The sequence below is a fragment of the Panthera pardus genome, unplaced genomic scaffold, assembly GCF_024362965.1.
Source record: "Panthera pardus isolate Hobbes unplaced genomic scaffold, ASM2436296v1 HiC_scaffold_13, whole genome shotgun sequence".
Lineage (NCBI taxonomy): Eukaryota > Metazoa > Chordata > Mammalia > Carnivora > Felidae > Panthera > Panthera pardus.
The window spans coordinates 119,272,977-119,299,773 of record NW_026526688.1 but is presented as its reverse complement, the minus strand read 5'-3'; the positions used below and the strand labels follow the sequence as shown (position 1 = coordinate 119,299,773).

Genomic DNA, 26,797 nt, shown 5'->3' with positions numbered 1-26,797 from the left:
CAGTTGAGATCCCTAACAAAATTGAGGGGAAGGTACAGAAACTTCCCATATCCCCTTTGCCCCCAAAATGCACAGCCTCCCCCATTACCAGCATCCTCCACTACAGAGGTACATTTGTTCCAACTGATGAACCTGGGCTGACACATCATTATCACCCAAAAACCATACGTTACATCATACTTCACTCGTGGTGCGTTACACTGTATAGGTTTGGACAAACATATAACTTGAAATGTATGTATCATCACGGTATCATACAGAGTCGTTTCACTGCCCTCACAATCCAGTATGCTTCACCTATTCATTGGTCCCTCCTCTTCACAGCCCTTGGCTACCACTTATCTTTTCACTGCCTCCAAAGTTTTGTCTTTCACAGAATGTCATATAGTTGGAGTCATACCATATGTAGTCTTTTCAGATTGGCTTCTTAAGCTTCCTCCAAGTCTTTTCAGGGCTTCAGAGCTCATTTCTTTTCAGCATTCACTAATATTCCACCATCTGGATCCACCAGGTCTATTTACCACCTCACTTACTGAAGGACACCTTGATTGCTTCCAATTTTTGGCAATTAGGAATAAAGCTTCTGTAAACATCTATGTACAGATTTTGTGTGGACGTAAGTTCTCACTCATGTAGGTAAATACTGAGCAAATTGATTGCTCGATCATATGGCAGGAGTATGTTTAGTTTTGTAAGAAACTACCAGACTGTGTTCCAAAGTGACTGGCTGTACCATTCTGCATTCCCACCAGCACGAATGAGAGTTCTTGTTGCTTCACATCCTTGTCAGCACTTAGAATTGTTAGTGTTCCAGGTTTTGGCCGTTCTAATAGGTGTGCAGTGCCATCTTGTGTTAATTTTCATTTCCTGATGACATGTGATATGAATAACTTTTTATATACTTATTTGTCATCTGTATCTCCTCATTGGTGAGGTTTCTGTTAAGGTCTTTGGCCCATTTTTTAATTGAGTTATTTTCTTACTATTGAGTTTTAAGAGTTCTACCTGGATATATTTTTAAAGTTTGTTTATTTATTTATTTATTTATTTATTTATTTATTTATTTAGAGAAAGAGACAGACACGCACCCGTGCAAGTGGGGGAGAAGCAAAGAGGAGAGAGAGAATCCCAAGCAGGCTTTGCACTGTCAGCGCAGAGCCTGATGCAGGGCTCAAACCATGAACTGTGACATCACAACCTGAGCTGAAATCAAGAGTTGGATGCTTAACCAATTGAGCCACCCAGGCTCCCCTTTCCTGTATTTCATGTAACAAGATATATCTTTTACAACTATTTTCTCCCATCTGTGACTTGTCTTCTCATTCTCTTGACATTGTCTTTGGCAGAGCAGAAGTTTTTAATTTTAATAAAGTTCAGCCTATCAATTATTTCTATTTACAACTTTAAGCATAAAAATAAAACTCCAAAAAGGTCACACTAAAGTAACTCATGCTGAGTTTTTTCTTTTTTATAATCACTATGCTGTTGCTGTTTCTAATCTACTTCTAAATGCAATATGTAATAAGACGGGGACTGAGGGTGTAAACTATGTGCACAACTATTTTAAACTGTTATAAACTTACTTTCAAAATGACTATATGCAGCAGAGTCTCCATGAACCTGGAGACAACTATATAAATAAGAGTTCTCCAAATTTACTTCCATGTAGAATATAACATTTATTAAAGGGTTAATAATAAAAATGTGCTAAATTGAAGCATACATATATGTTATTGAAACTCAAGAACAATCGCACAGATAGGTAAAACTTAGACCAACAAAACATTTTGTGGGGAGGAGTATTTAATCACTGACATTATATAGAATTGTCAGACATACTACTAATAAAATATAGGCCAATCTGTAGTCTACACATAGTGTACCCACTTAACTGCCTGCAGATAGTTAGCAGGGCTAACTGCTCCCATTGCCCAGCTTGGATAAGCCACTGCCCATAGCCATTTTGGAAATGTTTAACTAAAATTCGACAGGAAGAAAGACAAAAGGGAAATGTACTGAGATGAACAGTGTCCTTCAAAATTCCTGTCACTCAGAAATTCAGAATGTGATCTTATTTGGAAATAGGGTCTTTACATATACAATTAGTTATTAAAATGAAATTTTACTGGATAAGGATGGGCCTTAATCCAATGGCTGGCATCTATGTAAGTAAAGCAGAGACACACGTGGAGAGAAGGCCATATGATGACAGGGGCAGAGACTGAAGTAACACATCTACAAGCCAAGAAATGCCAAGGATTACCTACAACCACCGGAAGCCAGAAGAGGCACAGAAGGAACATGGCCTGCCAACATCTTGATTTTGGAATTCTAGCCTCCAGGATCGTGAGAAAGTTAAGTTATTTTTGTTCTAAGCTATTCCATTTGTTATGGCTGCCCTAGGGAACAGAAGACATACAGAAGGAGACACACTTGACAATCTCTGTGAATTCTCTGTATTGATCAGAAGTACAGAGCGGTCAGAAATATAGCGTGATTATTCTGATTTCCCTATTTTTTTGGCTATGTACTTTTAAGGACTTTAGAGAGCCAAGAGCAGCACTTAGAAAGAAAAAGAAAGAAATCTCACTGGCATTGTGTTCTCTTTCTGCCCTGTAGATACTGCAAAGATGAAACTGGGAACTTAAGAAACAAAGAACAAAGCAAAGTTTGAAAAAAGAAGAGAGAGGAACAAATTTCCATTATTTTTCTAATTATACTAGCTAGAGGCAATCATTAACCTCTTCTTGCTTGGGAAATATGCAACGCAATTTCTAATTGTGGAATACATATTATTACATTATTTTTTCTATTTCCCTACAATAATTTAATTGGAGAATCTTGATGCCAGGTCAAATACAAACAACTACCTTCTGTTGCTTTTAGCAAGAAGATTTAGTTTTGGGGGTGAATACATGGGAGAATCTTATAAAATACAGTAAAATCTTGGTTTGCAAGCATAATTTCATTCTGGGAACATGCTTGTAATCCAAAGCACTTGTATGTCAAAGCGAATTTCAAGAACCATTGGCTCAGTTGTGATCATGGGACATTTGGCATCACATACTGCTCGTATCGCAAGACATCGCTCGTTCATCAAATTAAAACTTATTAGAAATGTTTGCTCGTCTGGGGGAACACTCACAGAACAAGTTACTCACAATCCAAGGTTTAACTGTAAATTACGCTAAAGAGAAATATCAACTAATTGATTTCCTATTTTTCCAGAAAGGCAAACCATGGTAGCCCTTCAAAAATACTTATTGTGCCTTTAACACATATTAGGTAGGTAATTCAAGTATAATCAATTTGTAGGATAAAAATAATCAATTAACCTGGGCATAAAATGGCAAAACAGTGATTAGGAAGATTTTTTTATTCCATTTACCCCAAGCAGCCTCCCCCACTACACTTATACACAAAACTTTCTTTGTTAAAAGAAAGCTGACTCCACCAGACTTGCATTCTAGGGTCCGTTTGAAAGGACTTGTTGGACAGAATTTATAATATCACAACACTTATCTTTTTATTTTTTAATTTATTTTTAAAGGACCTGCTACTTTTTTTATATTATCTCCCTTCATACTTACAGTATGTGCCTCAAAGTTACTTCTTTCAACAATGAAAAAAATTTTTTTTCAGTCATCAAGATACACTTTCCTGTTCACAAAGAAATGTAGTCCCTTCTTACGAGATCCAGTCCATCTCTGCTGCATTGGCCGTATCCACAGTTTGTAACTCCCCCAACACCTTTTGCCTAAGTCAACTGCGCTGCTGTCTTGGGACATACTCAGTAAACAAAAAATTAAAATGTGTATGTCTAATCTCAATGGAAGAGAGACAAGAAAGGTATAAAACTGAAGCAAGATAGATTTCAATGAGATGTTTTAAAAATCGGAATAGTTTTACATAAGGCAAGCCCAGGATACAAACGGAACCATCAGAATATAAGAGTGAGAGAGGTGAGATAAGGAGGAGCCAATAGTGAGAGAAAAAAAAAGTCCTGCTACAAAAGCTAGTGTTGGGGAGCATGCGGGCATGTGGAGTAAAAGTGAAATATAAGCACTCTGGAAGGCACGTTTACATGCTCGATCAGAGCTGACCTACACATGCCCTATGATCCGGTGATACCACTTCCAGCAGAAATGCTGTTGGGAGCATATGTGCTCCAACTGATAATCAATAATGTTCATAGTACCATTATTCAGAGTAGCCAAAATTGGAAACTACCTAAATTTCAAGAGCAGAATGCATAATACAATGAAATATCATACACCAATATAAACAAACTATAGCTACACACAACAACCTAGGTAAATGTCACAAATATAATGTTGAGCCAAATTAGCCAAACACAAAAGAATACACGCTATGTGGTTCTATGTACACAGGCAGACAAAAATAAACTCTAGTGTCAGAAGGCAGGACAGTGGATCTTTGGGAAAGAGGAAGGGGCAGTTATTGGAGAGGCTCACAGAGGGTGGGGGGAGCTTCTGAGGTGCTAGCAATGCTCTATTTGTTAATCAGGATAACTGTTCTTTTTCTAATCATTCATTAAGCATTTCACATATGTTCTGTGTATTTTTCTATATATGTGTCATACTTCACGATAAATAGAAAATAAAAGAAATTCCAATCCGACAGCATGGATGGACTTAGAGGGTATTATGCGTGTTTTTTTAATGTTTATTTAATTTTGAGAAAGAGAGAGACAGAGAGACAGAGAGACAGAGAAACAGAGCACGAGCTGGGGAGGGGCAGGGAGAAAGGGAGACTCAGAATCTGAAGCAGGCTCCAGGCTCTGAGCTGTCAGCACAGAGCCTGACATAGGGCTCGAACTCACCGACTGCAAGATCATGACCTGAGCCAGTCAGAGGCTTAACCAACTAAGCCAACCAGACGCCTGGAGGGCATTAAGTGAAATAAGTCAGACAGAAAAAGACAAATACCATATGATTTCACTTACGTACGTGTAGAATCTAAAGAACAAAGCAAACTAAAGCAGAAACAAACCGGTAAATACAGAGAACAAACTGATGGTTGTCAGTCAGGAGGGGGTGTGAGGTTGGGCAAAATGGGTGGAAGGGGAGTGGGAGGTATAGGCTTCCACTTATGGAATAAGTATGTCGTGGGCATAAAAAGCACAGCATAGGGAATATAGTTAATGGTTTTGCAATAGTGTGGCAGATGGTAGGTACACTTGTGAGCATAGTTGTCCCATCACTATATTGTACACCTAAAACTAATGTAACATTGTGTGTCAACTATTCTTTAATTAAGAACAAAGGAGAAAAGAAAAGAAGTCCCACTCTGACATACTCCCACCACATAAAAGCTGGGAAGAAATAAGACTGAGATTCCTGCCAAGACACAGATAATGATGGCAAGTAGCTATCAAATTCTTTGCTTGTTGAAACACTGGTAAGTCTGAAACCATCCGAAAACATAAAGAACTTTAGGACTGGCAAGATACTGAATTCCCTGTAAGAACTACCCTGGAAACAAAGGTGAATCAGGTATTATCTCTCACTTACCAAATCTGTCACTAATCTATACTTATAATCTAAATTTCAAAACAAACACCGATTCCTGAAACTTCCAAAGAGCTCAAATTTTTGTTTCCTTCTAGTTTCCTCTTTTGGGCAAGCACAGAATTGTGGGGAGGCACAAAGATCATCTGATCCAACTTCTACCTTCCAAGCCAAGTGAACAAATGGATATAAATACTCTTCAAAGTCCCCACTGCAAATGGATGCTGAGGTGTTTGTTCCTCAGTTGCTCATTCTAGCGTGCACAACCTTGACCACCACATAACCTCTCCTGTGGGTGACCTTGGTCTCACGTGCTCTACTTTAAGTTCGCTTCGTTCTCCACCTCTATCCTATTACAGTGAAGGAAAATTTTCATAAATAACAAGTTACAGAATTAGCAAACATGTCCTCAGCTCTACTACTCTTCATTTTAACGTTCAAGTATTTTCAGATTTGGCCACCAGGAGCACATTAAACTGGTTCCTGGGTCCTTCTGACTTATCCCATCATTGTTGAGTACCTTCTTACTTTGTAGTGCAGCAAGATATTTTAAGTGCCAGCCCCAGCATTACTCAGCTCTCCGAAGAGCCCTGATCCCTTTAAGTAGACAGCTTTACCAAGATCTGAACACTATTCTGTTGATTGTTACTATAGCACCACTGTTACAGTACCTGTGGGAAGGCCTGGAAAGAGCTAGGAAATGTGTATATGTGTGTGTGTGTGTGTGTGTGTGTGTGTGTGTGTGTGTGTGTGTGTCTGACTGAAAATAAACACACACACACATGCATTTACATCTGTATTTATTTCTATTATTATCTATGTATGCTGAAAATCATGAGTTTACACTATTAGCTCCAATTCCAACCCATTCTAGCTTTTCTCTTTTCTGTATCTATACCACCTTCCTCCATCCATGAAAAAGCTGGATCTCAGTAGTTCAATATACTTACTTATGTGCACACTCTCCTGTATGTAACCAATCTTCTCACCCCAACCGGCCATCATTACCACTTGGCTCAGGTGTGAGTCCCACACCATTTCTAAGAGTCTCCTATACTCACTGGCTCTACTTTCTCACCTTGAGTCATTTTTTGACCCACCGCAATCTGACTTCCATTCTGGTCAGGTCTTGCAGTCATTTCCTTATTACCAAATCCAAAGAATATTTCTTACTCCTTTTCCAACTTGAGTTCCTTATAGCATTTGACACTCTTTGAACATACTTTCTTCCTCTGGCTTCTGTGACTCCCCCCTCAACTGGTTTTGCTTCTACTTCTTTGGTCATTTCTTCTTCAATTCCTTTATGGGCTTCTTTTCTCCTCCCACATTTAATTATCATGATTCCCTGGGGTTTTGTCTTAGCACTCCTCCCCATGCAGTCCCCAAGTAGCTCATCCCCTCCCATGGCTAAAATGAACTTATTCTGTTGACTTACACATCTCTGTCTTTAATCCACATGTAATTCCTAAGATTCAGACCTATATAATGAAATGCCCATCAAATATTATTCCTTGGCTATCTCTCAATCACTCCATACAAAACACATCTAACACAGAAATAATTTCCACTCCATCCCATCTCTCAAACCTCTTCTTTCTGAGTAATTGAGTTCAAAGACCATAAATACAACCTGTTCAGTGGGCCAAACCAACAACTTAAGAACTATTCTTTTTTTTTTTTTTAAGTGTATTTATTTTGGGAGAGACAGAGAGAGACAGGGAGAGAGGAGCAAGAGCAGAGAGAGAGAGACAGAGAGGGAAAGAATCCCAAGCAGGCTCCACACTGTCAGCACAGAGCCCAAACTGTGAGATCATGACCTGAGCCAAGATCAAGAGTTGGGAGCTTAACCAACTGAGCCACCCAGGCGCCCCAAGAACCATTCTTAATTCATTCTTCTCTCCCATTCTCACATCAACAAGTCTGATGGTATCAACTCCTAAATCCCTCTCAAACTTATTTCCTCAGCAATTCTGTAGACTGAGCCATCATCATTTTGGGCCTCACTCAATCACCATCACAGTCTTCTAACTGGCCCCCATTCTTGTCATTCTTCCAATCTGATCTGCACAATCTTTGTAAAACAAATATCATTATGGCTCTTTCCTTAAAACCCTTCAGAGAATTCCCACTGCCCTGAGGGCAGCCCAGTTCCTTCACACGGCTTACTAGGCCCTACGTGATCTTGCCTTAGCCTACCTTTATGATACCATCTCCTGTTCTACTTTAAACTCAAATGCAGCCACATTGAAATGACTTTCACCTCCAAAAACACACAATATTCCTTTGAGTCCCTGGGCCCTGACATATTCTTGTCCCTCTGCCTCTTTGCTACATTGCTTGGTCAAATTCTACTCATCCCTTAGACCATAGACATTACCTTCTCTGGAATCTCCCCAGAATGCTCCTGTTCTGTGCTTCTACAGTACTCCATATTTCTCTAGAATCCTTATTACACTTTATTGCAATTGCTTGCTTACTTATTTAATTTCCCAACCAAATTATTAGCTTTATTAAGGCTTCAGAGAGAAAGGTCTTATTCGCTGCTCTATCACCAGAGCCTAGCAAAGTGGCCGAAACACAGTAGATGCTCCCTAAGTTTTTAGTAATGAATGAGTCTCAAAAGTAACAAACTCTATAGCAGCCACAACCAAATGGTACACTTCACAGACACACATTAACACAAGCATGGGGAAACACATCTTCCTTCACTCCTGTTGCTGGTCAATTTAAAAAATGGCATCTTTAAATGTAATAAACAATAATGCAACCATACCAGATTGAATGAAAAGAATTACTTCCCACAGTTAGAAAAGCACAGAAGTTCCTTTTCCTTCTCTAAAGTAAGTTGAAATGACTCATTATTTTTGACACTTTCGTGAAAATAACACACAACAAAGTCAACATTTGAGGGAGCAGACATCTTCTACCAAAAGGGTTAGAATAAGCATGAATGTTTTGGCCCTTTAGACAGCTCTAGGACATTCTCCCTATCTACGCTACAGACACACGCACACACACTCACATACACAGTGTCTCAGGAAATATAGAGCATGATTAAACAAAGGAAAAATAGATAATGAGCCTTTAAAAGGTATATTTCCAAATTTAGCATGGTGTCTGGCCCAAAGGAGAGGTAACACCAAATGTGAGAGAGGACACCAGAGCATAGCCCCAGCCAACTGCAAACACCAAAGGTTGATGTTGGGGAAGGGAGAAAACCTATGAAGGGGATCAAGATTGCTACTACTTACTATACACTATTATAAGCCAGATTCAAGTAACTTCATCTTCACTGTCCTATTTTATATATAAAGAAATGGCACTTAAAGGACTAAATAAGTAGCCTACAGCTAATAAATACCAAAGTGTAGTTCTTTCCAGTCCTTAGTGCTGAAACCCAAACCAGGCAGGACCTAGTCATTCCTTTAAAGTCAAATTTTCTTTTCAATATCCTCTAGCCTCTACCGTAAGGCTTATTCACAGATTTAGAAATAAAACAGATGGTTATGGCTTCAAGGGGAAATATTTTTATTGTATTTTTTTAATTAATGGTCCCTGACAGATGGGGGTGGGCAAGATTTCTCTCTACAGGTATTTTGATTGCAATACGTTGGAGTACAGGGGCTATTTTTCCCCATTGTCCTCTCTAAATAGCTCCAGTTTCAATCTTGACTCAATTTTGGAATTTTTAAAGTGATATGGAAAGGCATATAGTATATGTGTGTGTGTGTGTGTGTGTGTGTGTGTGTGTATGTGTATACACCCATATATATATAAATATATATGACCAATATAAGGTATGATGTATATGTACATATAATGTATGTATAATGACCTATATAAGATGTTTTGTTGTTTTTTTTTTTATTTTAGAGAGATTTTATTTTATTTTTTACTTAGAAAGAGAGGGAGGGAGGGAGGGAGGGCGACAGCATGAGTGGGGAAGGGGCTGAGAGAGAGGGACAGAGAGACTCTTAAGCAGATTCCATGCCCAGCAGGGATTCCCCATGTGAGACTCCATCTCACAACCATGAGATCATGACCTGAGCTGAAACCAAGATCAGATGCTTAACTGACCAAGGCACCCAGGAGTCCCTAATATGTTTTAATTCTAAAAGTAGAACTCAAGTACACTGCTTTGGAAAAGGGAGCCTGAGGCTCACCTATCATTTTGCCTTTCAGAATCAGAGAGGCTTGAGGATATAAAGCACACTGCAAAAGGGGAAATGGATGAAAGTGTATGCTCAATGGTCAGAATTGTAGTCCCCTTCTGCCACCAGACTCCCTGAATGGTAACAACCAATCTTATATTCCTCAGGCAAGAGAGTGGAGAATGTCCTCACTGGCAAAGCTAAACACACACACACACACACACACACACACACACACACACTCATGATCTATAGCTACTGACATGTGGGCACCACTACATGATAGAGCTGGGTTTCCACCTATATAATGAATATCGAACCTCATCTAGGATTTCTTATCTGCATTTTTGTGACTTAATCTTCAGAATGAATGGACACCAAGACAGAAACCAAAACAAATAAGAAAAATAAAGAAATACGGAAAACAAAACAATGCAGAGAAAACTTCAAAAATACTTATAGTAATAATTAATATTCCAAGAAAAATGAGAAAATATTATAATTATAAAATTAAAATAGGATGCAATTTAAAAATAAAAAGCCTTTTTAGAAAATTTTTAGGTGATAACAAAAATAAAGTATCTAATTTTAAAAACTGAAAATAAAATTAAGTAAATCTCCCAGAAGACCAAATAAAAAGACAAGATGGAATGCGGAAGGGCAAACCTAAGAATACTGCTCAATCCACGAGGTCCAATATCTGATTAACAGTTGTATCAAAAAAAAAAAACAAAGATAATAAATGAAAAATTATAAAAGATATAATAAAAGAAAATTTCCAGGTTGAGCTTCTAGATTGGAAGTGCTCACAGGTATAACTAGCATAACAACAATAACCACAATAAAATCCACTCATTTTCAAATTTTTAAATTTTAGATTATCAGAAATAAATCCTAAAAGCTTCCAGAAGCAAACAAAAATAGTCCTATACAAGAAAACAACAATTAGAATGTTAATTACATTTTAAAACAAAATATTAAAAGCTAAAAGATAATGAAAAAATGTTTTCAAGATTCTGAAGGAAAATGATTTCCAACCTAGACTTCCATACACAGCCAAACTATCAAGTAACTGTGAAGACAGACTTTATGTATTTGCATGCTTACAAGTTCTCCAAAATGTTATCTTCTACATACCCATTCTCAGGAATCTATCGGAGAAAGTGTATCAGCAAAAGTGGAAAGTCAAATTAAAAAAAAGAAAAACATGGGTCCAAAGAAACAGAGTTCTATATTTAATCCAGAAGAAAAAAGAAGGGAATACTTAGAATTCCTAGAAGACAGATGAAGAAAATTCCAAGAATAATAATAAAAGGAAGTTCCAGGTCAACAGCTAAGTAGAAGTTCTAGAGAGTGACCAAGCAAGATCAGGGAGATGAAAAAAATGGCTCTAGGAGAGAGCGTTTTGGGAGATAGCAAAAATTAAAAGAATAATAATAGTAACAATAAACAAGGGATAGAACACCTAGTGAGTGTGACTAAATGTAAAAGGTATTTCAAATATGTCAGAAAGTTTGTACAGGATTTGGAGGAAGACAAAAGAAAAACAAAGCAACCGGTACATGAAGCAATTATTACTCTGAGTAATACAGAAAGTTGTACAAGAAAGGAAATATGATTTCAGCATACCATGTGATTCAGCTTTGAGTAGTATTTTCATAATATAATAATGTAAACACTGAATACTGAGTTAACAAAAATGGCCATTGGACAACACTGCGAGGGCAGAGGGAGGCAAAAATGTGTGTGTTGGGGGGCAAGCAGGGGTCATCAGAGAGAATCATGTAGAAGAGAAATATCCTCATCCTCTAGGTTTGAAGTCAATAGGCAATACATCAAACTGCAAAATTAGAAAACATCAGTACAAGCATGTTATTTGGGAAAATAAAGATAAATAGAAGAAATAAGAAAAAGTTAAAAATGATTGATTCTGAAGAATAGAAAATAGGAATAGAAATAGGAAGAGCTGGGCAAGGGATTCTATTACTTTCTGGTAATATCTGAGCTTTAAAATTATTCATATGTGGGGCACCTGGGTGGCTCAGTCGGTTAAGCGTCCGACTTCAGCTCAGGTCATGATCTTGTGGTTCGTGAGTTCGAACCCCAATTTGGGCTCTGTGCTGACAGCTCAGAGCCTGGAGCCTGCTTCGGATTCTGTGTCTCCCTTTCTCTCTGCCCTTCCCCCACTCATGCTCTGTCTCTCAAAAAATAAACATTAAAAAAAATTTTAATTAAAATTATACATATGTATTACTTTGATATAATGTGCAATTTAAAAACAATAGAATATTTATATTATATATTATATATATTATATAATATTTATATTAAAATAATTTGTAAAGTCTAATCCATTTATAAATATATAAATATACACACAGAGAAGTTTTGGAATGCATATAACTGTTACTAGTGACTCTCTCTGAGTGATAAAGTTATAGAAGTTTTGCTGGTTTCTTCTTTTCCTACAAAGATTTGTATTGTTATTTTAACAAGAAATACACTTTTTCTTGACAAAATATTTTAAAGTATTTGCTTACCTTAGCTGATTTTTCAATACTTAAGCCTCCATCCAACTTAAAAAGAACTGTCATATTATATCCAGTCTGGTTTCCATGTCCATGAGGCCACCAAGTTTCTACAGTAGCATTCTTTCAAGAAACAATTTAAGTCATTCTAAGTAATCTGTGGCATATTTTCAGTAAAATAATATAGTCATTCAGAACATTATATCAATGTATCATAGAGTCAAGCACAGAAATTCTAGGTTCTACGTTATGCCAAATTATACCAACCCATAGATAATACTTAAAAATCAACAGGCTAGGGGCGCCTTGGTGGCTCAATCAGTTAAGTGTCCAACTTCGGCTCAGGTCATGAACTCAGAGTTCATGAGTTCAAGCCCCATGTCAGGCTCTGTACTGACAGCTCAGAGCCTGAAGCCTGCTTCAGATTCCTGTCTCCCTCTCTCTCTGCCCCTTCCCCGCTCACGCTCTCTCTCTCAAAAATAAATAAACATTTTTAAAAAATTAAAAAAAATCAACGTGCTAGGTGTTTAGTCATGGATTAATATACCAAAAGGGAAAGGAAATAACAGAATAACATGGGTTATCAGAAAAACAATTCTTTTCATTTCTAATACTGAAGCTTATTTTATTTTGTATTCTTAACATTTAGAACCGGACTTTGAGGTTGACTCTCCTTTTAAGCCCAGAACTAGAAACTGTTTTGAGTTCTTACTGTATCCAAACAGTAACTGAATGTTGATTTACTCCATCCTATTCGGTTCACAATGATCAATTCCAGTAATAACAAAAGGAAAAAGAAAAGGAAAAAAAACAGCCCACTTTTACTGGTGAAAGATCATGAGTTTAGAATTAAAATTCTGTTTGTAAAATAGCGCCAATATTCAAAATAATTTACAAGTACCAATTATAATCACTGTGTTTAAATATAATGCTTGGAATGTATTTTGGATTCAGGATGCCACAAACAGTGCAGAAAAGTTAAAACACAACACACTTGCCTTCTTGAGAGGAAAGGATGTCAAATCACATATTCTCCATTTTCTTAATCTTAAAATTTGGAAAAATCATTCCTTAGCTCATAACACACACACAAATATGAGAGGTTAAAAGTGAAGGAAAAATGGGAAAAGTACATTTTTCTTTCATACTCAGTCCCTTCTTTCTAGTCATTTCTTCTGAACAGTATTGCTCTTCATCTAGTGGTTCTGAGGAAGTACCATCATTCACCTTATTAATTTTCACAAATAGCTCAACAATCCTTTCCCCAGGTTGAAGTTCAATGCTGTACGTCTGCTGTGTTTGCAGTTTAGGAATGGCTACTATCACTTGACCAGAAATTGGCTTTAGGCTGACAACATCAAAAGAAGACTCTATTTCAAGATTCCACCCCTGGGTATGGTTATCTAAGACATAGAGAAAAAAAAAGAAAAGAAACGTATATATATACATATATATGTATATATATACACACACACACACATATATATATAACACTTATATATATATATATATATGAATATATGTAAATAATATGCTAAGCATTATTGCTGCACTCCTCAGGATTCACTGAAGAAAATACTAAAGCAGCTTCTAAACTAGTAAGCATTCCACAGATGCTGTCATGATAAAAAGTTAAGTGGAAATTCTCATTTGATCTTCATTCATTCAGTTTTGGCTTTTTTTCATCATTCATTTTGAAGAATAACCAAAATTATAGATTTTATAGATACCTCTAAAAATGTTACAATCATAAGTCATAAAAAACTTTATAAATAGAGTATCACAAATGAAAATATAACATAAATTTTCTAAGACTGATACATGTTTGCTCCTTTTTATAAAGTAAAAATACAGAGTTTCTTAAGGCATATAATAAGGTATAAACTTAGATGTAGTAGAATTAACCAAATGTGAAAAAAACAGAGATACACAGTTGAGCCTTGAACAACATTGGTTTAAACTGCATGGGTCCACTTATATGAGGATTTTTTTCAATAAATATATTGGAAAATGTTTTTGAGATTTGTGACAATTTGAAAAAACTCATAATTGAACCACATAGCTTAGAAATACAAAAAAAAGTTAGGCACTATTGTAAGAGTACAGTATATAATACATATACAAAATATGTTTTAATCAACTCTTTATGTTATTGGTAAGGCTTCTGGCCAACACTAGGCTATTGGTAGTGAAATTCTGGGGGAGTCACTGGGGCTCCTGACTGGCTCAGTCAATAGAGCATGTGACTCTTGATCTCGGGGTTGTGAGTTCAAGCCTCACATTGGGCTTAGGGATTACTTTTAAAAAAAGTTACATGTGAATTTTCAACGGTGCAGGGGGGTCAGCACCCTAGTCTCCATGTTGTTCAATGGTCAAGTGTTATTTAATCAAGAAATATTTGTATGTGCCATGTACTCTGCCAAGTGATGAGAATTAAATCGTGGCCAGGATAAATATGGCCCCTGACTTCATGTCTAATGGGTCTTCATATCTTCGACTTCATGTCTTAGACATGTCTTCATGTCTAAGAGTCTAATGGGATATAGACAAGTACAATGGTGAGATTATACCAGGATGGGAGAAATATGAGGTTATTCTGAGAAAACATTCACAGGAAGAAAGGTCACCTAACTTATAGAGGGTGAGGGAAGGCCTTTGTGAAAAAGCAGTATGTAGCAGAGCCCAGAAGTACGTCAAGTTCAGAGGCAGATGACAAGTATTCTAGGCACTATGAGAAGCAAGGGTGAAGAGCCATGAGTGAGGAAGAACAATGCCATTAACAAAAACTTGAGCAATAATGAAACTGGTAAGGGAGATCAGTGTGACTGAGGAAGTAAGCAGGGTCCAGCTCATGCTGGGTCGTGTGAGGAGTTTGGGAACTTCACCCTAGATCAATGAGGACCTACTGGAGATTTTTCATCCAAAAGGGTAACACGATCAGATCTGCATTTTAAAAAAATTACATGGGGCGCCTGGGTGGCTCAGTCGGTTGAGCATCCGACTTCGGGTCAGGTCACGATCTCACGGTCCGTGAGTTCCAGCCCCGCGTTGGGCTCTGTGCTGACTGCTCAGAGCCTGGAGCCTGTTTCACATTCTGTGCCTCCCTCTCTCTCTGACCCTCCCCCGTTCATGCTCTGTCTCTCTCTGTCTCAAAAATAAATAAACGTTAAAAAAAAATTTTTTTTTTTAATTACAATGAGGGGCGCCTGGGTCACTCAGCCGGTTAAGCGCGGGACTTCAGCTCAGGTCATGATCTCACAGTTTGTGAGTTCGAACCCCCTGTCCGGCTCTGTGCTGACAGCTCAGAGCCTGGAGCCTGCTTCAGATTCTGTGTCTCCCTCTCTCTCTGCCTCTCCCTTGCTCACACTCTGTCTCTCTCTCTTTCCAAAATAAATAAAACATTTAAAAAAATCTTTTTAAAAAATGACAATGATACAGCAGGATAAAAATGGAAGAAGCAGAGAGACATGAAATTTCTATCTGTGCAAAAGGGATTGAAAGTGCCACTTGGAAAATCTTGGAATGGAGACGAGGAAAAGAAAAAGAAAAGGTAGCAAGGCTGAAAAGGAAGGTCATGGGGAGAAAAGATGAGACAGCTGCCCTGAGGAATGAGACTTAGGGAGTGGAGTTTGAGAATGGGTTAGAATGTTTCAGGAGGTTTAGAAGTAGCATGTTATATTATGTGCAATATAACACCTTCCTCTATCATCCATTAAATTCACATTGTTTAATGTCTCCAGAATTGAATCTGTGCATTTTAAAATAAGACAGTATGCCAAAGCAGGGTTTGGGCGAGAGCAAAGTAGAAAAGCAGACCCATATTTTTTAGGTTACACAGGAGACACCAGGGATGAAGTATCCAAAAAGGCTGGATAGGCAGGCTGTCAGAGCCACCAACGAAAGTTCTCATTCCTTCCTGCCACAGAAAGGGAGGACATGACTGGTACAGATGCAATTAGCTTTCTATGATCTATGGCAAGAGACTGAAGAAGTTCCTGCTTGAGGGCTTCCGTTTTCCTCTGTGAAAAAGGGCCAGGAAAAGGTTATCAGCTGAGAAATATCTTAGAGACCCTTCTCCCACAAATAAGGAGGAGGGTTCGATAATCATGGCTCTGCCACAAATGAAGAAAAAACATGTATGCTGATCAATGACCAAAGACTTTATAACTGACATTCTTTACAAATGTACAACCACACCAGACCTATTGTAAAGATGGTCATACCACATCTCATCATCTGCATCTCATATCAGCCTAAAGTACAGAGGGGTTGGATGTGCACAGAAGTAAAACTAATCCTGGACTTAAGAACTATTTTTACTTATTAAATGATTCATTCTTAGGAACATTACTCAATGAGCCCTGAATTAATTTGTTCTGATCCAGCCAATTCTGTAGTTTACACACCCACAGCCTCCAAGTTTTTCTAAGATACAGTAAAATATATCAAGACAACCACGCTTATTTGTTAAAGATACTTTTCTCCGACCAAGAACATATGAAATCTCTCAATTTTCCCTTTACAGCACCTTTATTGTTTTTAAACAGAACCACACACTACAATCTTATCTGAATGTATTGATTTTCTAAAATATCCCTAAATCTTTGACAACTACATGACCTCCCCATCGTATTCCGTCTGGCTTCCCTTACTATCTCTTATTTCAAGAAATAATAATAGATAACATTGACCCAGAACTTCCTACGAACTAGGCACTGTTTTATGCTCTCAATATGTATTAACTTATTTAAACATCACAACACTGCTATAAGGTAAACTCTGTTATTATAATCATTGTATAAATGAGAAAACTGAAGCACAGAGGAGTTAAGTAACTTGCCCAAGGTCACACAGCTAGTAAGCTGCAGAGCTTGGATATGAACCAAGACAGTCTGAAACTGTCTATATAGAGAGTCTATATAGAGACTATATAGTTAACCTCTAAGTTATGCCAATCATATCCAAACAATTTCCCCAAAAACCATGTCTTATTGGTGTTCAAGATTTTTACAGTAGGGAGGAGGTTTAATTATATAGGGGAGCATTTATTTTAATGATATCAAGTGATGATAGACAGCAAATATATCTTTTGGTGAGTCTTTAACCATAACAGCACAGATTCATAAAACTTTTGAACTAGAAATATGTTGACAGATCACCTAGTCTACTTTCTGATTAGTGTTTGATTCCCTCTAGACTACCGGCTGGCAAATAACAACTGGTCCTTGGGCAAAATATAACCTACCTCCTGTTTTAATAAATAAAACTTTATTGGACTGAATTGTGTTCCCCACCTCCCCAAAATTCATAGGTGGAAGCCCTAACCCCCCAATATGATTGTATCTGGAGGTAAGGTCTTTAGGAAGTAATTAAGTTAAATGAAGTCACAAGGCTGAGGACCTAATCTGATAGGTCTATGGCCTTATAAGAGAAAAAGATCTACCTCCTTCTTGTCCTCCCTCCATCTCTCCTTCCTTCCTTCCTTCCTCCCTCTTTCTCTTCCTTCCTCCCTTCCTTCCTTCGTTTTCCTTCCTTCGTTCCTTCGTTCCTTCGTTCCCTCCTTCCTTCCTTTTCTTTCTTTCCAGCACCCCAATCATGTGAGGACACAAACCAGGAAGAGAGCCATCGCTACAAACCCACCAGCCAGCACCTTGATCTTTGCTTTCCCAGCTTTCAATGTCTTGTTGAGGCCACCCAGTCTATGGTATTTTGTTAAGACAGGCCAAGCAGGCTATGACAATAGCCACGCTCATTTGTGTACATGTTGTCTTCTGTTGCCTTTGCACTACAATGGCTGAGTTAAGTAGTTACAACAAAGACATTTGGCCCCCCAAAAGACTACAACGTTTACTATCTGAATCTTTACAGAAAAAGTTCACCTAAAATACTTCCCCCAAAAGACTATTCTAATCTCTGTAATGAAAAAAAAAAAAAAAAAAGCCTGTGCCTCACAAAATAGCCTTCCCTTTTGCTAGCCTTGACTATTGTAAAGTCATTCTTCACATTGATTTGAAATCCCCTTTTCTTTAATTTCCACCTGAAGATTTTAGTTCTGCCCTCTGGGTACCTCATACCAACTAATAACCACCAAGTTTGAGCTGACTCCTTGGACATTTCCTATTACTTCCTGTTCAGTGGAAAATCAGCTGCTTGTAAGGGCCTCTGACAGGAAGACAAATAGTGTAATTCCCAAAGGTTACTGGCAGTCTCTATTGCTTCTAACACAGAAAGCTCTAAAGTAAATCATCAGTTCTCTGGGGCTCATCTAGTTAAGTTCCTTAGGTGCCACTAACTGAAAAAACTAAGGCTGCAGAATGTAAAAACCCAATATGAAGACTTACAAGCCTATCGTGTTATCAGCAGATACACTATACTAACATATTTTGCCCTCTCCTCTTCTTACAAATGGAATACAACCTTTCCTTCCAGAAGCCCTGGAGAATTTAAGTAATTTAGTTTCACAAAGCACATGTAGAGTCTTAAATCATCATTAATTTTCCTGGTATTACCTGGTCACTTCTTTTTACTTGCTACTTTAAAAAAAAAAAACTTTTTGGGGTACCTGGGTAGCTCAGTCAGTTAAGCGTCCGACTTCGGCTCAGGTCATGATCTCACGGTCCGTGAGTTCAAGCCCCGCGTTGGGCTCTGTGCTGACAGCTCAGAGCCTGGAGCCTGTTTCAGATTCTGTGTCTCCTTCTCTCTCTGCCCCTCCCCTGTTCATGCTCTGTCTCTCTCTGTCTCAAAAATAAATAAACGTTAAAAAAAATTTTTTTTTTAAACAACAAACTTTTTTTTTTTAATGTTTATTTGATTTTGAGAGTGAGAGACAGGGTTCAATCAGGGGACAGGCAGACAGAGAGGAAGACACAGAATCCAGGCTCCAGGAGAGCAGGCTCCAGGCTCTGAACTTTCAGCATAGAGCCCGACACGGGGGCTGCACCCCCGAAATGTGAGATCATGACCTAAGCCAAAGTCAGACACTTAACTAACTGAGCCACCGAGGTGCCCCTACTTGCTACTTTAAAAATATATAATCCTGTTTCTAGTTTCTAGAAATTTTCTAGTTAAGGGGAGCTCCCTTTTATAAACTAAGACCCATTTTTAGGGGCACTTGGGTGGCTCAGTCATACACATATATGTACAATGGAATATTACTTAGCTATCAAAAAGAATGAAATCTTCCCATCTGAAACAATGTGGATGGAGCTAGAGTAAATTATGCTAAGCAAAATAAGTCAGTCAAAGAAAGACAAATATCATATGATTTCACTCATATGTGGAATTTAAGAAACAAAACAGATGAACGTAGGTGAAAGGAAAAAAATGAGAGGGAGACAAACCATAAGAGACTCTTCCTTTTTTTAGTGTTTATTTATTTATTTTGGGGGGAGGGCAGAAAGAGAGGGGGAGAGAGAATCCCAAGGAGGCTCCACACTCAGTGCAGAGCCAGATGCAGGGCTCAATTCCACAACCCTGAGATCCTGACCTGAGTCAAAATCAGGAGCTGGACACTTAGCTGACTGAGCCACCCAGACACCCCAAGACACTAACTATAGAGATCAAACTGAAGGCTGCTGGAGGGCTGGAGGGGAGGTGGGTGGGGGATGGGCTAAGTGGGTGATGAGCACTGGGTATTACATGTAAGTGATAAATCACTAAATAATACTCCTGAAATTAATATTACACTACATGTTAACTAATACTTAAATAAAAACTTGGAAAAATAAATAAAAATAAAAAGCTTTTGCACAAAAATAAAAAAGCAAGCTACTGAATGTGAAAAGATATTCACAAATGAAATCTCCTATCAGGGGTCAATATCCAAAATATATAAAGAACATATACAACTCAACACCAAAAAAGAAGAAAGAATCTAATTAAAAACAAGCAGAGGACCCAAACAGACATTTTTCAAAAAAAGACATACAGATGGCCAATGGGCACATGAAAAGATGGTCAACATCACTCATCACCATGGAAATGCAAATAAAACACAATGAGGTATCATCTCACACCTGTCAGAATGGCTAGAATCAAAAAGACAAGAAATAACAAGTGTTGGTGAGGATGTAGACAAAAAGGAACCTTGTGCACTGTTGGTGGGAATGTAAACTGGTAAAGCCACTGTGGAAAACTGTATGGAGTTTCCTCAAACAGTTGAAAATATAAATACCATAAGATCCAATAATTCCACTACTGGGTATTTACCCAAAGAAGACAAAATCACTAATTTGAAAAGATATATGCACCCTATGTTTACTGCAGCATTGTTTACAACAGCCAAGATATGGGAGCAATCTAAATGTCCACTGATGGATGAATAGACAAAGAAGACATTGTATGTATGTGTGTATAATGAAATACTACTCAGCCACAAAAAAGAATGGACCTGGTGGGCACCATGCTAAGTGAAATGAATCAGACAGAGCAAAACAAATACTGTATGACTTCATTTATATGTGGAATCTAAAACACAAAACAAAAGGCAAAAACAGATACATAAATACAGAGTACAAACTGATGGTTCCCAGAGGCAGGGGTTCGTAGGGGGGGTTGCAAAGTGGATAAAGGGGAGTGGGAGATACAGGCTTCCCATCATAAAATGAGTAAGTCACAGGAGAAAAGGTACGGCATGGGAAATATGGTCAATAGTACCGTAATAGTGTGGAATAGTGGCAGATGGCAGCCACACTTGTGGGGAGCATAGCATAACATATAGACTTACTGAATCACAATGCTGTACACGTAAAAATAATGTAACATGTGTGTCAACTATACTCCAATCAAAAAATAAAATAAAAAGTAAAACAAAAATCAACAAAAGAAGGAGACTAAAAAAATGCCGAACGATGCCTATGACTCCCCAGCTCTCCTGAAGTGGAATGCAAATAATTCCAAAAACGGAAAGTACCGGGATGGGGACAGTTAAGAAGAAAAACTATTAACTGCCTCCAAATCAGGTCTCCTTCCCTATCACACCAAGTCAGTTGTCTATCCTCTCCTCATCCTGATGAATCAACTCTGGGCCCAAACGATAGGGGAATTCTATTAAAACAGGGTAGACAGGCAAGACTGACCTGTTTTCTCTACAACTTGAGGCCTTCCCAGGCCTAAAGACTCAGTGATGCCCTCGCTGATGTCCTGCTCCCTGAAGAAGAGACTGCAGTCTAGGGTGTGTTCCATGTAACCTCAATCAGGCAGCAACCCAGAGGATGGCAGGCAGTGTGGTTCTGGCCACTGCCTCATTTTCAAATTTTTCCAAAGCTGATTCAGCGAGGTCTCTTTACCTTTTTATTGTAAGTTTATTTATTTATTTTGAGAGAGAGAGAGAGAGAGAGAGAGAGAATGAGCAGGGGAGGGGCAGAGAAAGCGGGACAGAGAGAGAATCCCAAGCAGGCTCCATGCTGTCAGCACACAGAGCCAATGCAGGGCTCAATCTCACAAACCATGAGATCACGACCTGAGCAGAAACCAAGGGTCAGACGCTTAACTGACTGAGCCACCCAGGCGCCCCCGGGGAGGCCTCTTTAAAAACAAACAAACAAACAAACAGGGCATGTGGGTGGCTCAGTCAGTTAAGCAGCTGACTTCAGCTCGGTCTTGAGCTCATGGTTCAGGTTCGAGCCCTGCGTCAGGCTCTGTGCTGACAGCTCAGAGCCTTGAGCCTGCTTCCGATTCTCTGTCTCCCTCTCTCTCTGCCCCTCCCCCATTTGTGTTCTGTCTCTCTCTCTCTCTCTCTCTCTCTCAAAAATAAACATTTAAAAAAATTTTTTAATAAAAAAAAAACAAACATGAGTCTGATTTGGGTAGAAATTGTACAAAGCATAGGCAGCTACACACCCAGAATGATGTGTGCTGCTTCTTCATGCAAACAACCTTCAAGACAACTCCAATTTGTGTAAATGTGGCCAATACGTTAACCTTAAAATTCTCTAAAATATGCCAGCCCCTTTTATATTCCTATATGGTCTACTTCTTTGTCAAGATGTGGTCAGAAAAAAAAGAAGACAGCTTGGGTTGCCTGGCTGGCTCAGTCAATAGAGCGTGCAACTCTGGATCTCAGCGTTGTGAATTCAAGCCCCTGTTGGGTGTAGAGATTACTTAAAAATAGCATCTTTTTTTTAAAAAAAAAAAGCAAGAAAACAACTTTATTCACAGTTGTCTAAGAGGGAAAAAGAAGTATAACACGACATGGAAGTAGAAAAATAAGACATAGCTGGGGCGCCTGGGTGGCTCAGTTGGCTGAGGGTCCAACTTCAGCCTAGGTCATGATCTCCTCGTTCCCGAGTTTGAGCCCCACATGGGGCTCTGTGCTGACAGCTCAAAGCCTGGAGCTTGCTTCAGATTCTGTGTCTCCCTCTCTGTCTCTCTGCCCTTCCCCATTCATGCTTTGTTTCTCTCTCTCAAAAATAAATGAACATTAAAACATTTTTAAAAAAAGAAAAATAAGAGATAGCTGAGTTATTTTAATTCAAGTGCGTACACAACTACCAAAAAGATTCTAAAACCATATCCTAAACTTTAACTGATTATAATTAAGCTGCAAGTATCAATGTCTTTATGTAGTCATGTGTCTAGCTTCAAGAAAAACTGAATTCTTCCATACTTATACCCTCACTTGGTTGTAATTACTGCCATAACTTACAAATCACAGAAAAAGAACCATGGAATGTTAAAGGCAGAAGAAACTTGGCAGTCTCCTCATCACTTTGTAGATGAGGTTCCTGAGACCTGTAGAACCTAGCTCAAAAGCCCCAGAGCCAAAGGACAAATAGAGGGCCCATGTTTCCTAGTATAATGTTCTCCACCTTGCATACATCTCTCACAGAAACACCTGCCAAAGAGAAAGACACTAGCAGGCACGCACAGATTGAAATCTGTATATGAGCAATGAGGAAAACCAAAAGCAAAAGTACTTTTATGATCCAGGAATCACACTACTGGGTATTTACCCAAAAAATACAAAAACACTAATTCAAAGGATACAAGCACCCCTATGTTTATAGCAGCATTATTTACAACAGCCAAACTATGGAAGCAGCTCAAGTGTCCATCGACAGATGAATAAAGAAAAGGTGGTCTCTCTCTCTCTTTCTCTCTCTCTCTCTCTCTCTCTCTCTCTCTCTCTCTCTCACACACACACACACACACACACACACACACACACACACTGGAATATTACTCAGCCATAAAAAGAATGAAATCTTGCCAACTGCAACAACATGGATGGAGCTAGGCACAATAAGTCAGGCAGAAAAAGACAAATACCATATGATCTTACTCATATGTGGAATTTAAGAAACATAACAAGCGAGCAAAGGAAAAAAGAGAGAGAGAGAGAGACAAACCAAAAAACAGACTCTTAACTATAAAGAACAAACTGATGGCTACCAGAGGGGAGGTGGGTGGGGGGATATGTGAAATAGGTGATGGGGATTAAAGAGTACACTTATCATAATGAAGAAAATAAAATAAAATGATAAACAAACAAAGCAAAGGCCTTTCAGAATCTTAAGTCGAGATATAAGGTACATTCAATATGAAACAAAGCATTTGGGGGAGAATGTAACATTAAAATGTTAGCCTCTTAATAAAAAAAGGGTCTGTGAAAAAGAACACTGAAATCTACAAACATAGAGAATGTGTCTGACCCTCTCCTAATTCATAATTACATGTTGCCACAGTTTCTTCATATGTCAAAATACCATCTTTGTAACCTAAACTATCTCATAAAAGCATAACAACAGTTATGGGGGAGCATCAAACAGTAGAAGTATATTTCTTGAATTATGTACTGTCTGTAAACCTTGACAGGCCCTATAAATTACACCCCAACCAAAAAACGCAAGATGGTAAACCTACTTAGAGGAACAAAATATATCCAAAGGTCATGGTTAGGAACACACGATGGCATCTGGGGGGTTAAGAACTAGCAATGAAGTGGGAGAACATTCGGGTCAGCATGGGAAGGATCTGCAAAGGATGATAGGTTGCTTATGTAAGATGAAAAACGACGCTTCATCTCATTGGGGGGAAAAAGCTATTCAAAGATAGCTGCCTTGATTAGCTTCACCCTGCTGAGCATCTAACAGCTCCTCCTTCTGCCCGCTTGCTCCTTACATCTTTAATAGGTGATGAAAAGCTGCAGTGAAGAAACAGTAATGACAACAAGCTGAAATGACCAAGCCGCCGAATATTTAAATTCAAACATAGGATATTTTCCTGTGTTCCTGCTAGGATTATAGGACAGCCTTCCGCAGCTGCTTTTCAAAGAGCGAACAGCTTGCATTAGCCAGAAAGGCAGGCTCACAGTTAGTTACAACAGCTGTCTTCCCCTTCTTTACCAAGCAGCAAGATCTCCTTGCTTACTCAGCAGGACAAAATCCTCAAAGAGGAAACTAAAGCAAAAGAGACGCAAAGCAAAATCTCCCCCAAACAAGGATAAATTGGTAAATTCCAGGGCAAAAAAATCTACTCAGGCAACAAGGTAGCTAATCACAGGAGAGATCATTCAAGCAACCTACCTACCCATAAAGATATTTTCAAGGGTAAATGCTGTTATTTGATGAATAAAGTAATTCAAAGATGAATGAGAAAGTGATGCAAAATGAATGCATTCAAAAAGATTGCATTAACCAAGATTGACAAATCTTTGCTTTATTGCAATATTATATTCACTATAGGCAAAGGGCTGCAATGACCTTCAACACAGGCTTCTGCTGGGCAGGCCGAGGTCAAACCGAAAGCTAAACTCACCTCTCCAACTCACAGGCTAGGTTTCTGAGTTGGAAGGAGTGGGTGCTTCAGGCTGAGGCAGCAAGTAAATTTGGATAGGGTGGGAGATGGCAGTATTTCTGGGTAGGATGGAACCCCCTACATACAGGTCAAAGATGTACAGCTCACCTCAGCTCAAGAGGAGGGTTCACATACTGAAAACACCTCTGTGCTGTTTGTTTGTTTGTTTGTTTGTTTTCTGACTGTGGTAATGAAAGATTAAACAATGTAGCATTTCACCAGAACACACTTATATAATTTGGACTTAATGTGTGTAAGTAAGCTTATGAAAAGCTCGTAAGACCAGACGATCATCCTTGCCTAATAAATTTTGGGGCATAATGGGAACGATTCACAAATATTACAAATATGATTACACATATGAAAGACCTAGCATGGAGAAGATGATCAACAAATGAATATATGTATCTCTTTCTCTCCCCCTCTCTCACTTTGTCTCTGGGTCTCTCGCACAGACACCACCACCAGCACCCACCGCTGCCACGCAGGGCCTGCAGTTTGGGCCACATCATTCGCTTATAAATGTCCTAATCTTTGGAATTGGGGCATCCACCCCTACCAGCTATCTTCTCCCTAACTCTCCTTCCCACACCCCTTGGAAACCCAGGTCCAACCAGACTTTCCCCTCCCCTCCCCTCCCCCAGCAGGGCATTCTTCCACCCCTTCCCTAGAGAAAAGAACAGGAGAATCTTGCTGGGCTTCTACACCCAGTAAAAAACATCTGAGCTTCTCTTTTCTGTACCAGAGTCAGTCTTTCACCGTCCGGAACACTGAAAATGTGGGTGCCTAGAACAGCTACTGCTATTTAAAACCTGAGCTAGAGGGGCTCCTGGGCAGCTCAGTGGTTGAGCGGCCGACTTCAGCTCAGGTCATGATCTTATAGCTCATGGGTTCGAGCCCCACATTGGGCTCCGTGCTGACAGCTCAGAGACTGGAGCCTGCTTCTGATTCTGTGTCTCCCTCTCTCTCTCTCTGCCCCTCCCCTGCTCACACTCTGTCTCTCTCTTTCTCAAAAAAATAAACATTGAAAAAAATCTTTTTTAATGATAAAAAAATAATAAAACCTGAATTAGAATATTTCAGGGCTAAGGAGGAATTATTCAAATAAATATTTTCTAATAAGGTTTCAAAGAAAGTCACATCAATGAATTGGTATCTCTAAATATCTAGACAACTGGCAAGAGTTAAGATATAACAGGAGTAATTCTTGCTTTCCTTTGACCTCAGTATTTTTTTCAAATATAAATTTGTTCTTACTATCTTAAAGATTAAGAATATGTGAAAATCATTGAGGAAGCTGAGGTTAGGGCAAAATCAAACAAATGACTACAGAATACTGAAAAATGAAAAGTTTAGAAACCTCCATCATAAGGACTGAGAATGCAGAGAAGGAAAAAATATATATATAATGATACATTTATTATATACATAAAGTTAACTCACAAGAATTTCAAGTTAATTTTCAAAAAATCAAAGAGCCTTTTTTCTGCACACAGTTAAACTGGGGAGTGTGGTTGGTCATTTGCTCTTCAGTGGTAAACTCACCAATTTTAAATTCAGAAATGATTTGAACATTTGGAGAAGCAAAAAGGTGATCTTTTTGTAGCCTCAGCAGGGAGAAAGAAGAAAGTGCCACACAGTCAAATTCGTTTAGCGTTTCCTAATGAGTTGGCTGAAATTACTAAATAGAGTCTTTTAACTGCTTTCTTCCCTTACTACAGAAACAATATAAACTCAGCATAGAAATCTGGAAAAGACAGTTGAGCAGAAAAATAAAATACAAACTGTGTGT

At 38.6% G+C, this 26,797-nt stretch overlaps 1 protein-coding gene across 3 annotated transcripts in view; it reads right to left on the bottom strand.

The window, feature by feature from the left end:
• Positions 1-26,797, bottom strand: part of MANBA (mannosidase beta) — a 113,377-nt gene that overhangs the window by 53,726 nt on the left and 32,854 nt on the right. For all 3 annotated transcript variants that reach the window (XM_019416035.2, XM_019416027.2, XM_019416053.2), the window contains exons 6-7: positions 13,438-13,613; positions 12,223-12,333 (exon numbers count right to left, since the gene is read on the bottom strand). In XM_019416035.2, the coding sequence (XP_019271580.2) occupies positions 12,223-12,333; positions 13,438-13,613 (287 nt within the window). The remainder of the gene's footprint in view (positions 1-12,222; positions 12,334-13,437; positions 13,614-26,797) is intronic.